The sequence below is a fragment of the Artemia franciscana genome, chromosome 5 (assembly GCF_032884065.1).
Source record: "Artemia franciscana chromosome 5, ASM3288406v1, whole genome shotgun sequence".
In the NCBI taxonomy this organism is placed as follows: domain Eukaryota; kingdom Metazoa; phylum Arthropoda; class Branchiopoda; order Anostraca; family Artemiidae; genus Artemia; species Artemia franciscana.
Genome location: NC_088867.1, coordinates 42,437,741 through 42,452,627, shown reverse-complemented (window position 1 = coordinate 42,452,627; position 14,887 = coordinate 42,437,741). Strand labels below are relative to the sequence as shown.

General features: G+C 33.5%; 1 protein-coding gene across 3 annotated transcripts in view; it reads right to left on the bottom strand.

The window, feature by feature from the left end:
* Positions 1 to 14,887, bottom strand: part of LOC136027439 (organic solute transporter subunit alpha-like) — a 70,619-nt gene that overhangs the window by 20,634 nt on the left and 35,098 nt on the right. For all 3 annotated transcript variants that reach the window (XM_065704720.1, XM_065704719.1, XM_065704718.1), the window contains 3 exons: positions 8,909 to 9,060; positions 6,286 to 6,359; positions 3,667 to 3,831 (listed from right to left, as the gene is read on the bottom strand). In XM_065704720.1, coding sequence (XP_065560792.1) covers positions 3,667 to 3,831; positions 6,286 to 6,359; positions 8,909 to 9,060 — 391 coding nt within the window. The remainder of the gene's footprint in view (positions 1 to 3,666; positions 3,832 to 6,285; positions 6,360 to 8,908; positions 9,061 to 14,887) is intronic.

The window sequence follows — 14,887 nt, the reverse complement described above, 5'->3', positions numbered from 1 at the left end:
AAAATAATATTTTGAAAAACGAAACACGGAAATGATGAAAAAATGAAAAATTATTGAATTCGGTTATTTCTGCGAGCCTTTAATGAAAATGCCACGTTTCTTTGTGTTTGAGGTAAATTTAAACCATATTGAAAGATATTTCTGAGGATTCTTAATGAAAATGCTTCTTTTCTATCGCTGTATTAGATGAGCCTGTTTGTTACATTTTATTAGTTTAAGTCTTGACACTAGCAAAATGATATTTTAAAAAATGAAACACGCAAACAATGTAAAAAGAGACATCTTTTTGCATTCACTAATATGTGAGAGCTTTTGATGAAAATGCTACATTTCTTTGAGCTAAGACAACATATTCACGTCACCGTGTCAATATGAGGCTGGTCCGGCCTATCAAGCAATTCCTGAGGGGAAGGGTTCTTAATAGATATAAACTTAAGCCCCATTAAGATATATTTCTAAGAGGTCTTAACAAAAATGCCTCTTTTCTATTGCTCGCTTAGAAGCACCTGCAGGTTCCATTCAATTAACTTGAATCTTGATACTAGCAAAATCATATTTTGAAAAATGAAAAACGCAAACGATGGAAAAGCGACGTATTTTTGTATTCGGGTATTTCTGAGAGCTTTAAATGAAATGCCAATGTTTAATGAATGTTTCTTTGAGCCAAGACTGCATATTCACGCCACCGTGACAATATATGGTTGGCCCACCCTAGTAAGCGATTCCAGAGGGGAAGGGTTGTTATTAGGTGTAAATTTAAGCCCCATTAAGAGATATTTCCGAGAGATCTTACTAAAAATGCCTTCTTTCTATTGCTCTACTAGATGCACCTGCATATTAATGCAATTAATTTAAGCCTTGATACTATCAAAATTACATTTTGAAAAATGAAACGCGCAAACGATGAAAAAGAGACACATTTTTTGCATTCGGGTATTTCTGAGAGCTTTTAATTAAATGACACGTTTCTTTGAGCCAAGACTATGTGCATTTAGCTCACTGTGACAATATGTGGCTTGCCCACCCAGGCAAGCAATTCCAGAGGGGGAGGGTTGTTATTAGAGGAAAGTTCAATCCATATTAAGAGACATTACTGGGAGGTTGTAATGAAAATGCCTCGTTTCTTTGACTGGTTTTACGAGACCCGTAACTCTCATTGGTTTTACGGTATCCGTAACCACTACTCCTTTCTTCCCTTAATGATTTCAGTTAAACAACGACCCCCTCAAGACGCAGGTGCATGTCATAGGGAATGTTTTCAGATGTCTGTTACGTAATTGAAGATGAGGGTAACGCAATCTTGCGTTACTTTATCCTAGGATTTCTTCAAATGTTCTATAAAAGGGTTTGGGATGTTACATAACAGGATAAGTTAGAGTCCTCTTGTCAAGTGGGGGAGTTTTATTAAGACATTTTTCTTCAAGAGGTTTTTTCAAGACGCTTCCAGAATTTTTGAAAAGATATTTTACTTCAAGACGTTTTCAAGACGTTTCAAGACATTTGAAGACATTTTTGAAACACATTTCTTCAAAGCATTTTTCAAGACAGTTCAAGACATTTCAAGACGTTTTCAAGAGATTTTTCTTTAAGACGTTTTCCTTCATGATTTCTTTAGTTCTTATATAATAAGGGAATGTTTACTTATGTTAAGGATAACGCAATCTTGCTTGACATGCTTGACTTCAGGGACACGTGGGAAAATATCCGTTGTAACTGAGGAGCGCGCACACGTTGGTGTTATGTAATGATGGGAGACACACATGGGTTTTACGTAATGGGACACGCGGGTGTTTTGACAGCGTACACGTGAGGTCTACACTGTCGTTCTCTAAGAAAGACTATTTTCCTATGTTTTGAACAAGTTTTTATCATTCTCTACGAAACAATCTCTACAAATTCTCGAAGAAGGAGTATTTTCCTATGTTATGAACAAGTTTGTATCATTCGCTTAGCTATGTTTATATCATTCTCTTTCCTATGTTTTGAACAACTTTATATCATTCCCAACAAAAATATCTCTAAACTGGTCTAAGAAGGATAATTTTCCTATGTTATAAACAAGGTTATATCATTCTCTAAGAAAGCATCTCTAAGAATTCTCTAAGAAAGGTTGTTTTCCTATGTTTTGAACAAGTTTGCATCATTCTCCGATTTTTCATTAAGTTTAAACGATCGACTCTAATGTAAACATACATTTTTGGAAGATAATCTCCAAAAATACCTTACGTATGATAACGGTATGCAGACGGTGCCAGAGGGCCAGTCATAATGCGGCACGGTGACGTGAATTGACACGGCGTATTATATTGAGAGTGGCATGCGAAAACACGATCCAATGGATTTAAAACATATTTTTAAATGAGAAAATACCTGAAAATGTCTGAGAAATGATAAGGGGTGCCAGAGGGTGTCATGTGTCATCAGTTATTACCCACGGTGGCGTGAATTGCCTTGGACTATCACGTTCTACAGCTTAGAGTTAAGATGGGAGGTGTTAAAAGAATTTTTTGGCGGAGGGGTACTGAAATCTAATACTCAGTCAAAGAAATAAGACATTTTCATTAAGAGCTCACAGTAATATCACTTAATATGGACTAGATTTACCTCTAATAACACCCCCCCCCACTGGAATAGCTTGCTAAGGTGGACCATCCACATGCTGTCACGATGGCGTGAATATGTATAGTCTTGGCTAAAAAAACGTGGCATTTTCAATAGATCCTCTCAGAAATAACCGAATGTAAAAATGTGTCTCTTTTTTCATCATTTGCGTGTCTAATTTTTCAAAATGTGGTTTTGCTAGTATCAAGATCTTAATTAATCGAATGTAACAGGCAGTCGCATCTAATAGAGCAATATAAACAAGACATTTTTATTGTGGCCTATCAAAAATATCTCTCAATATGGCTTAAATTTACCTCTAATAACATGCCTTCCAGTCTGGAATTGCTTTCTAGGGTGAGTCAGCCGCATATTGTCACAGTGGCGTGAATATGGATAATCTTGGTTCAAAGAAACGTGGCATTTTCATTAAAATCCCTTAGAAACAATCAACTGCAAGAATGTGTATCTTTTTGCATGGTTTGCATGTTTCATTTTAAAAATATGATTTTGATAGTATCAAGATTTAAATCAATTGAATGTAACAAGCAGGTGCATCTAGTAGAGCAATAGAAACAAGGCATTTTCATTAAAAATTCTCAGAAATATCTCTCAAAGGGGCAGCCCCCTTGTATACATAATAATTTCTGTTGATTTTAAGTTTTAATGTTACTCCTTACTTTCAGTTAAAAAAACGGGGATTTTATATTTATTCTTGATAAAAAACCTACAGTCTCTTGTCAAGACTAACTTTAGTCAGCCGGTGTAGCCTGTGTTCAGGACAGAATATGGAAAACTGAATCAATACAGTGACTGGTATAAAAGTTGCATAACATTGTGGCATAAAACTAGTAATATATGGTGGTCTTAGGATCTAACCACTGTGCACAGAGAAGCTAATGGCATTGTGTTCATCGGTTGCTGGGAGAGGTCATAGCTGTCATAGTCTAAATTAGAAATCGTGGCAAGGTGATGAACCATCTAAAACAGTATCCTTAAAGACCAATATTTCATCTGAATTAAGGCAGCATAAGAGAAGTATTATACTTGTTATATGGAACTTACTTGTTATATGGAACATTTTTCCAATAGAGGCCAAAACAGCAGCAAAACGGTCGACACGTAGCAAGGGTAGCTTTGTCTCTCATTAACTGTGGCACAAGGTGATTCACTCCACCATGAAAATTTAGGGTAAGGTTGACCAGGTGCATTAAAACCCAAGGCATGAAACTATATAAAAAATCGAAAAGTTAATATAAAATAAAAAACGCTTTATGAAAGCTATTCGAAAAATGCGTAAACAATGGGTCGTAAGAAAGATGAGCATTGACCTCACTTTCTAGGGTTGTATGTCAATGAAAAAGTTGAAGATGACCAAGCCATGTCTTAAAGATGAAGGATAATAGATTACCAAAGATTGTGCTTTTTGGAACTCTATCAGGGGGATAAAAAAGGATAAAAAGCTCCAGAGCCCAATGGCACATAGGGCGTCTAATCGACGTTTCAGTGGCTTGGTCTTTTTTACAGGGACAATTTGCAAGCTTGTCGCCCAGCCTTGCTGCGGTGGGGATCGAACCCTGGATCTCTTATTGCCAGCAGAGCATCAATCTACTATGCTACACGAGATCCATCAGGGGTGGAGGGACCAAAGGCTGGCTGCCTGGAAGGGCATGGGAAAAGGTCATAAGAAAGGATTTAAGATAAATATGAAATTCATAGAGGGGGGGATGGAAAAAGCGGGAATTTTGGAATAGATTCAGACAGAGTAGGAGCTTGCAAAACTATGTGGCCATAGGCGGCTTGGTGATACAATGAGTTGATAAACGTAGTAATATAGAAATTCTTCTTTTGAATGCTGTCTAAAATTCTTGTCGAGGCGGATAGTATAGCTCCTGCATAATCAAAGAGTAGTATTAAAAACCGTAAAAAGCATTAAGCATATTTTGGTGAGAAGAAGAATATTCAAATCTCCTTCCCTATTATCGCACCTCAAAATAATTTACTTTTTGCTCATAGAAGAAACCAATCTGAATGTGTTTAACTGTTATTTCAGATGGAATTTTGTGTTTTTCTATTAATTTTTTTTTGGAAATTAGTAAAATTTCTTAACTAATTTAAGCATAGAAGCTTTAATTAGTCAAACATTACATATATAAATTTTTTTATACAGAAATAACAGGATCAGAAACAAGGTATTTTCTAACTGGATAAGAATTTTGGATCAAAGGAAGAATTTTGTATGCGCTCAGCTCTTTTTTGCTAAATCTAATGCTAATGTTACCGTGCCTATCCCTCATCCTCTTGTCACAACCCCCACATCCTATCACAACCCCACGCCTTGACACAACCCCAACCCCCAATCTATTCAATTACATTTATTAAACCAAACTCTTAATATATCCAGTTTATTTAAATATCATTTAATTGTACTTATTAAATCTATTTGCTAGGAAGCTCACTGATCCAGTGAACCTATAGTACGAGCCAGTACTGGAAATGAGAACTACCTACAAGTACTGAATTTTATCAACTTTTGATGCACTAACATAGTTTGCTTGGTTTACATTAAAACATTTTAAATACTTGCTCACAATGAAGATAGTAAAGACCGATTTTTACTTTCCAATTCCCCACTTTTTAATTAAGTACTTAGGCCCTAATGAGTAACTTTTTAAAATATATTTTTCTTTGTTTCCCTTTCGATATTACATTCAAATAAATAAATGACCATAATACCAATGGGCCATATTAAAAGAAAACAAAATATTCATTTTAGTTTCCCATTAAAAATTGCATTCAGATCAATAAAAAGCACTGACATCAGAAGCTAATATTAAAGCAAAAGAAAGAATGCATTATAAATCCAAATATTCAAGACAGATTTTTGCAACATACTGTAATATTATAATGTTGTGACCTATGTCTTGTGATATTTCAAAATCACTGATATGTATATATGAACTAAACTTAAATACACACTTAATCACGGAATGAGAAAATCAATTTTTGACTCTGCATTAAACACATTTGCTACAAAAAGTGCAGTCGTCTACCTTTTTGTTCTGACCCTGGCTTATTTTTGGCGGCCAGCGTGTATGGTGTGTATCTATTTTGTACACTCACCTGACCCTATCAAGGTTCAAATAAAACTAGCGCTATCATAATCTTTGCAACACTGACCCAGGCCATGCCCATGGCAGCCAAGGTTTTGATCCCCTACCCCCAAAAGCTTTGCCCAACTTTTAGAAATGTAACAAAATGCATTCAAGAAAGTAATTTATACTTTTTTGTATCCCCAGGACAAATATGCCCTTCCCCCCCGAAATCCTAGATACGCCCTTACTGTGGACTTCAAAATTTAGTCTGAGATGTAACTCTTAACCCTCTCTGACTTTATATTTTGACAAAAAATGAACTTGCCATAGCATAGACCAGTTTCTCATCAATTTTCTTTTTTTGGTTTATTTCTGCTTTTTTCACGTTATTTGAGAGAAGCAACTCTTGCCTCCGAATGACAATTATGACGGTCATTCCAAGAAAAGAAGAATGGAACGGATGGAGGGAAATGTATACTTTAGCATATTGACCTCCGCAATCCATAAATCATCATGAATTAGAAATCAGGCTAGAAGTATTTATAGAAATTTATAGAAGTATTTATAGAAAAGAAGTATTAATACTTACAGAGTCTTTACGTAATTGCATCCATTGTTGGCTCTTGGCACTAGTATACCGACAAAACTGAGGGTGCTCATCACCTAATAAAAGAAGTGACTAAGATTGAGCATTTGCGACACAAGGACATTTATTTTAATTCAACAATGTTCCATTACATATGGGTTTAAATACGAAAAGCCCCATATCTGAAAGGCTTGCATTTCATGTTTGTAAAGTCAACGCATTCACTTACTGACTGTAATATGTTTTTACCTATTTGCTAATTAAAGTTAATTGCCATTAATTTTAAATATACACCAAAAAATAATAAATTCCAGGACAAGACGTTAAAATCACAGAACACTAGCCTTTTTATTGAAAAAGGCTGTAATTAATTTAATGAAAATCATATGTAAATTAAAATCAAATCAAAGCGGGAGGGGGGCAGGGGGCAAATGTAGATTTTACCGTGCTCTGCTGCACATCAATATTGTAAATATTAACATTTTTGCTCAAAAACATACCACAATTTAAGCTTGTTTTGACCCCTCTCGGGCGTGCCACTCAGGGTACTTACCCCCTCTAGTCCCCTTAGATTTGGCCCTATTTTGTATGTAGCCCCTGTATATTAGACATTTTGGCTGTGGTTATTGTAAAAGTGTGATGTATATTCTGTCAAATAGTTTTGTTGATCAGTTTTTTATAAAGATGGCATCGAAGATCTGTTTTTTTTTTTTTCAAAATTTGTATCATGTTTTTTGTTTTTCTTTATTTGCAAGGATAATAAACAACAAACTCTTTTAATTTAAGATTTTATTTTACCCGTATCTTAGGTCTTTCGCTACATTTTCCTTGTATTTCTACTAATCATTAATGACAATCAAAAATCATAAAGTCGTCTGTCTATTTTTCCACTTCTTTTGTAAAGTCTATATCCTGTAATATACTGTTTTTTGATATATTGAGACAACTTGTCTAAACTAGTAAGGTTGTACTTCTTACTGTTTAATACACTTAATCTTAACCGTTGTTATCTTTTCAACAATCCAGAATGTCATCCACAGACCCCATATCTTCCTACCAAACCCGTTCAAAGGAGGGGACAGTCAAATATTTTCATATACCTAACATACGCTCTGAATCTTTCACCCCCTCCCCTCTCCCCGAATTATGAGCCCGTCAAAAAAGTATATGAGTGTGTTCATGGCCCCACTGACGTGTTCCTGAGAGTTTGAACGTCTTTACTCACCACTGCTGAAAACTACTTTAACTTAAATCAACCATTTATGTTTTAACCACTGGATAGCGACAGCAGTGCTGTTATTGAGAATTTAGACATGTTAGAATAGTTATAAATAGTATTATGTTATATAGCTATTTATATTATATATAATATGTTATTGTATTATATTATTAGTATTATTACTATTTATTATTATTTTATTATTATTATTATCATTATTATTGTTATTGTTATTATTATTATTATTATTATTATTATTATTATTATTATTATTATTATTGTTATTATTATTATTATTATTATTATTATTATTATTATTATTATTATTATTATTATTATTATTATTATTATTATTATTATTATTATTATTATTATTATTATTATTATTATTATTATTATTATTATTATTATTATTATTATTATTATTATTATTATATTTTTATTATTATTATTTTTTCAAATACATTATTATTATACATATATATAATGTTATTATGTTATAGTTATTTATAAAGTTAGAAATAATACGATAGAATCAGAATAGTATTAAAAATGTTAGGATAGAAAAGTTAGAAAAGATTCACCAGTGAATAATTAAAAGTCTGAGAAGAATCCCAAGATAATAAATAATAATAATACAAATATACTCATTTACTTTTTATAGTAAGGTTTAATATATACATTTTGTTCAAAGATCACAAACTGAGCAGTAAAATTGAAAAATTTTGGGATAAATTCCAAGGAGTGGTAGCCCTACCGGACAGATGAGTTGAAAACTATGATTGCAATTTTTCTACTTGTTTTAGCTGTATTAGTATATTAAACTAAGAACTACATTATTGAAAGCAGATTAAATAAATATTGTGAATATGGGCTAAAATGTGGAAGTTAGTTTGAACTTCTACAATTGACTTACATCCTCTGTAAAAAAAAAGAAAAAAGAAAATATAAAATAAAAAAGTTCCTGCTTTATTGATCGGTGATATCTGCAAATCTTGATCGGTCCAACTTTTAGTTTTGTAGACTCAAAATACTTTATTTGGTTTTATTTTCTATTCGACGCTACAATTTCGAAGTGCAATTGCTGAAAAACTACTTTTTCGCAGTATTAGACAACTTACCTATCACTGCTGCTGGCATTCCATATTTCAAGCACTGGGTCGTCTTGACCCCTTTATTTTGAATCTCATATTTTAAACAACTGACATTACTAATATACTATAAAACATATTAGAGCATTAACACATTATATGAGGTCCTGCTAACACTAGTTTGTGATGGGATGTGGCAGCATATATGCAAGCTCGATTTGTTCTTTTGCTTTGCTTTTCTACATTGCTTCTTTCTGGATTTCCAGAAATGTATATGGTTCTAATACTACTGTCTTCAAGTTCGAAAGTAACTTACAAGTGGCGTTGCAGCAACCCATAAAATCATGGTTCGTCGTTTGGATGGAGCAAAAATGGTGGTCCGAGCGCCAATATATGAATAAATAGACAAGGTTAAAAGCACAATCAGTCCTTCTACGACGTAGATTGCTGGTCCCCATATTCCAAATGCTAGAATTAGATATTGGTATAAAACTATCTACCTTAGGTCTGACCCAAGATGGATGGATAGATGATAGACTATCTATCAACAAGTGAAAATAACATCATTTTTATACATTCCTGAAAAAGTCTTATGACAGTTGTGCCTCTCACTCAGACTATCTGTCTTGGCTTTTTCTCAAATTAGCCGTAGATTGATGGCAGCTTGATTTTAATTCAAAACCCTATTAAAGGTTAAACATGGGTCAAATGGCAAATATGTTTAGATCAGCAGTGTGAAATGAAAGACTTTACAACACTGACTGATAAACTTTTTCTACCCAAGGATAGATTTTCCTAAGGTTGAGCCAAACTATTAAACATTTGGATAGAATTTAGGACCAAATTTTAAAGGTATCTTCATGAAATAAATAAATAGGATTTGAAAAAGACAATATTCAACGCTTGAAACATTTCAATGATTCATCTTTGCAACTACGTTAGAAAGCTACTATGTTTACTGGTTAATTGAATGTGACTGGAGAGAGAGGGGGATGGGAGATATATATTCGAATAATGTCAGTAATGTGAAACCAAAATTGAAAAGAAATATATTTGAAACTAATAGAATATACAGATAACTTTAGAAACCCTTCTAACCTTGTTAAGAACGATAACCGGACAAAAGCACTTCAGCTCCGACATCTTTGTTTAAAAAGTGTATGCATAGCCGTTCATCGGAGGGGAAAACTTGGGCATCCACCTCGGACAGCGTGGCTGGGGCAGAGGGGAACACCACAGCTGGAGAGGGCACTTTGATCAAACTTTTTACCTTGATTTGACTTGATTTACTTTTTTCTCACATTTGAATAGGGAGGGGTTGCTGCAATTAGTGTTTCCCCAGGCACCACCAACCCTAGGAGCGGCTCTGAATGAATATTCACTACAATATTTTAATGATTGTGACATACATCATCTTTAGGAAGTTTTAGGAAACCACGAGAACTTGAGCTTCATATCAGACACTTTTGCATGGAGGGGAAATAACTCAAGCCCATAAATCCCCCCCCTACATCTCAAGAAATGTTTGGGTTTTCCGCTATAATTTCTTGTTGTCTCCACATTCTGTCATTCTAGTATTTTCTTTTGAGTTTTGTCCCTCATCCCTTCTAAAAAATGGGGTGGGTGGAAGCGTTTATAACAAAGGTTTTCTAGTTTTCTTTTCCATTTTTCGGTACTTCAATTGTCAAAAACAAAATTTCTGAAGACGGAACATCAATATTTAGGTATTGGAAGATCTTTCATGAAAAATTTGGTCAATTTTACGCTGATATTAACCGTAAATTGATTCCCCATAAACTTTAGGAGAAGTTTAGAAATCTCTGCCTTAATAAGCTTCTATCTTGTTTTACCTTGGTCAGCCTGTTTTATTTTAAATTTCTTGTTTCATTATTTTTTTTTTTGGTCCGGATTCTTTTAATAGTTTCCTTAATTCCTTAATCTTATCAATTTTAAAGTGATCAAGCATTTTTTTTTTTGGTCCAATAATAGCATTTATTGACGTTGTATCTCCTTTTAAAATGATATTTCTTTCCAAATAGTTTTTTTAGCAAAAAATACCAAGTTCTTGGAAACAGTATAATTTGAAATCTTACTTAATCCTCTGCAATAAATTAACTTGTACTGAGAAATTGACGGTAGTACTTACTGGAAAGGCCTATCCAAAAAAAAGCACACATTATGTTTCAAAGATAATGGAATTTCTTGAATCTCTGACCTGGAACGCTACTAAAAGGTTCCCTGAAGATACACACACTTGAATACCTTACTTGATCCCTGTTTTGAAAAAGCCAAAAATACCAATATTCCTGCCGCAAAGTTAGCAGTGAACGATGAGGTTTGGATGGATCATGCAGTTTATGCCTCCAGTCACATAGATCCAAATTCTTTTCCTGATTGGTGTTTGAACAAGGTACAATATACCTAACTTATCTACTATAACTTATCTGTACAGTACGGACCATTTCCAAAACATGGGTCTTAGCACCTAGAATTGTGTTGTCCTCTCTGGGGATATATTTTTTGGACCTTCCAACCAATTTGAGTCAAATGAAAAATTTGAGTGAATTAAGTTTAAGAAGCTTCGAATCAAATCCATGGGGGGGGGGTTTATGATACTTTTTTGGAGGCAAAAGGTTTGGCTGGAGATGGACCAGCCTTCTGATCAACATTAAACCTTGTCCGATATTAAGTAAAATGAGACCCATTAGAAATGTAGCAACCATACGTTATAAGCCAACGCTACGACGTTAAATTTGATATTGTTAAGAAGTTTTCCTGTTTATGTTGATGCTATGATGTCATGCAACAGTAAGCAGGTATTTGCAGGTTACGTCAACAAAGAAGGCATGCAGGTTTTCTTTCAAACAGATATTATTTTAAACCTGGGGAAGGGGGCTTAGAAGTTATTTTTTGAAAGAAATTTCTCCCAATAATCTATTACAACTGATTAGATAAAATAATCATTGGGACTTCGTTACAAAAATAACAAACACGGTTCATAATACGTTTCATAGTTTTCATCAAGATCACATGCTTTTGTTCGTGCCTTTGATCAATCCATGGGGGGTTGCAATGGTTTTTTGGAGGCAAAAATTTGGCTGGAGGGGGATTGTTTGCCTTCTGATCAATACTAAACCTCATCTGATTTTAAATAAAATGAGATCCCTCTGAAGTGTGACGGCCATACTTTCAGAGTACCACGTTTACTCTGATTTTGTTAAGGTGTTTTGGTGGTCTGTTGATGTTGCGCTGCCATGCAACAATAAGCAGGTATTTGCAGGTATTGGTATCTCGTAGTGTCAACAAAGAAAGCATATAGTTTTTCTTGTGAACAGAATTTATCTTAAATTTGAGGAGAACTTCCACTGCCGTCCCCCTCCTATTGTATCCATTTGATAATTATAAGTGTTTTTGTTGCAGATCATCCCTAAAAAAAATTGAACAGGAAAAAAAATTGTATGAAACAAACGCGGAAAAAAATTCTTTTATTCTCGACACATTTTCATTGAAAAAAAATCTTACTTTTTTTTAACATTTTTCTTAAACGTTAAAAACCTGTCCTTTTACACACTCGGTCCAAATATATCCCTCCGTTTGAAGACAGCCTGGGGTAAAAAACTCAGCGTATTCAAACAGTTCGTGGTAACGAACTGTAGTAAGGAGCGACCCGGCTCAATAGTAACCGAAACTCTAAAAAATAGAATTTTGATACCAATAGTTACATCAAAAGAATGGCATTTTAATACTGATTTTAAATATATAAGTTTCATCAAGATTAGTCTTACCCATCAGAACTTTCGATCCTGAGAAAATTTGCCTCATTTTAGAAAATAGGGGGAAACACCCCCTAAAAGTCATACAATCTTAACGAAAATCCCACCATCAGATTCAGCGTATCGGAGAAGTTTCAAGCCCCTATCTGCCAAAATGTGGAATTTCACTTTTTTTGCCAGAAGACAAATCACGGATGCGTGTTTATTTGTTTTTTTTTTTTTTTTTTCCCCAGGGGTGATCGTATCGACTCAGTGGTCCTAGAATGTCACGAAAGGGCTCATTCTAATGGAAATTAAAAGTTCTAGTGCCTTTTTTAAGTGACCAAAAAATTGGAGGGCAAACTAGGCCCCCTCCCACGCTCATTTTTTCCCAAAATCACCGGATCAAAATTCTGAGATAGCCATTTTATTCACCATAGTTGAAAAACCTAATAACTATGTCTTTGGGGACGACTTACTCTCCCGCAGTCCCCGTGGGAGGGGCTGCAAGTTACAAACTTTGACCTGTGTTTACATATAGTAATGGTTACTGGGAAGTGTACAGGCGTTTTCAGGGGGATTTTTTTGGGGTTTGGGGGGAAGAGTTGAGGGAGGAGGGTTACCGGGGAGGATCTTTCCATGGAGGAACTTCTCATGGGGGAAGAGACCTTCAATGGAGGGGGCGCAGGATTTTCGAGCATTATTAAAAAAAAATAATGAAAAAATAAATACGAAAAGTTTTTTCTACTAAAAGTGAGAAGCAGCATTAAAACTTAAAACGAACAGAGATTATTACGCATATGAGGAGTTTACCTCTTCGTAAAACCTCGCTCTTTACGCTAAAGTATTTTTAGTAATTTCAACTATTTATTCTACGGCCTTTGTGATTCAGGGGCCATTCTTAAGGAATTGGGACAAAATTTAAGCTTTAATGTAAAGAGCGAGGTATCGACGAGAGGTGGAGCCCCCTCATATGCGCAATAAAAACATACAAATATAGAAGTTCGCTACGTAAGTTAATTCGTAAGTTACGTATATTTTTTACTTTTGAAAACGTTCGTAAAAAATTATTGGAGGGCAACTAGGCCTCCTCCCTTGCTCCTTTTTTCTTAAAATCTTCCGATTAAAACTATGAAAAAGCCATTTAGCCCAAAAAATTAATATGCAAATTTCGTTTTAATTATTTATGTGCGGAGAGCCAAGATCAAAACATGCATTAATTCAAAAACGTCCAGAAATTAAACAAAAAAACAAGCTTTTTTAAATGAAAGTAAGGAGCGACATTAAAACTTAAAATGAACAGAAATTACTCCGTATATGAAAGGGGCTTTTCCTCCTCAACGTCCCGCTCTTTACGCTAAAGTTTTTTTACTGTTTTAAAATGTAGAGTTAAGAGAAAGAGTCATAACTTTAGCGTAAAGAGCGGGGCGTTGAGGAAGAAAGGCCCCTTTCATATACGGAGTAATTTCTGTTCGTTTTAAGTTTTAATCTCGCTCCTTACTTTCATTTAAAAAAACTTGTTTTTTTTGTTTAATAATGTAAAGGACCGTTTATGGGAGGTTTGAATTTTTGAGCCTAAGATTTAGTCTTTGACACTTTAAATACTGCCCCGCCGCCCAACGCAAAATTACAAAAAAAAAAATAGCTGATGTAACTTCTAATAGTTGACGAGCAACTATACAATATTATTCAACAGTTAATTTTATTGGATATACGATCTATAATAACAGCTGATTTGTTATGAACAGTATATATTTAAACACTATATAAATAGTTTTAAGTTAATTAAGCGTGTCACAAATTTTCTCAATGGCGTTTTGTGCCTATTAACCTTTGATAGATGAACTCAGAATTAATGAATGTTTGATTTTATAGATCAGTGTTAACAGCAAATTATTTTCATGCATAAATTATAATCCCTGTTCTTTTACTAGCGTTTTAGATTCTGATGAACAAATTCTGCTTACACTTATCACACATTAAACTCGGGTCATTTGAAAGAATCGAGCTTGGGGCTTAACTTGGGGTCATATTACTGTTGTCGATTAATTTTTCATAGACCAATATTAGGAACAGTGTTATTTCTGTTGTTGATTTATTAAATTGGAAGGTAATATAATTAATATAGAACAAAATTAATAAATGGGTTTATATTTTATAGATATTATATATATATATATATATATATATATATATATATATATATATATATATATATATATATATATATATATATATATATATATATATATATATATATATATATATATATATATATATATATATATATATATATATATATATATATATATATATATATATATATATATATATATATATATATATATATATATATATATATACATATATATATATATATTATATTTATATATTTTATAAATATATATCTATTTTACATATTGTATTCTAACTAATTTTCCTCAACTCTTCACTTGTATGTTAATTCAGTTTTCTGACCTCGCCGATGTGTTGTATTTGGGTCACATAAATTTGATAATTTTATTTTTGTCATATAAATTTGT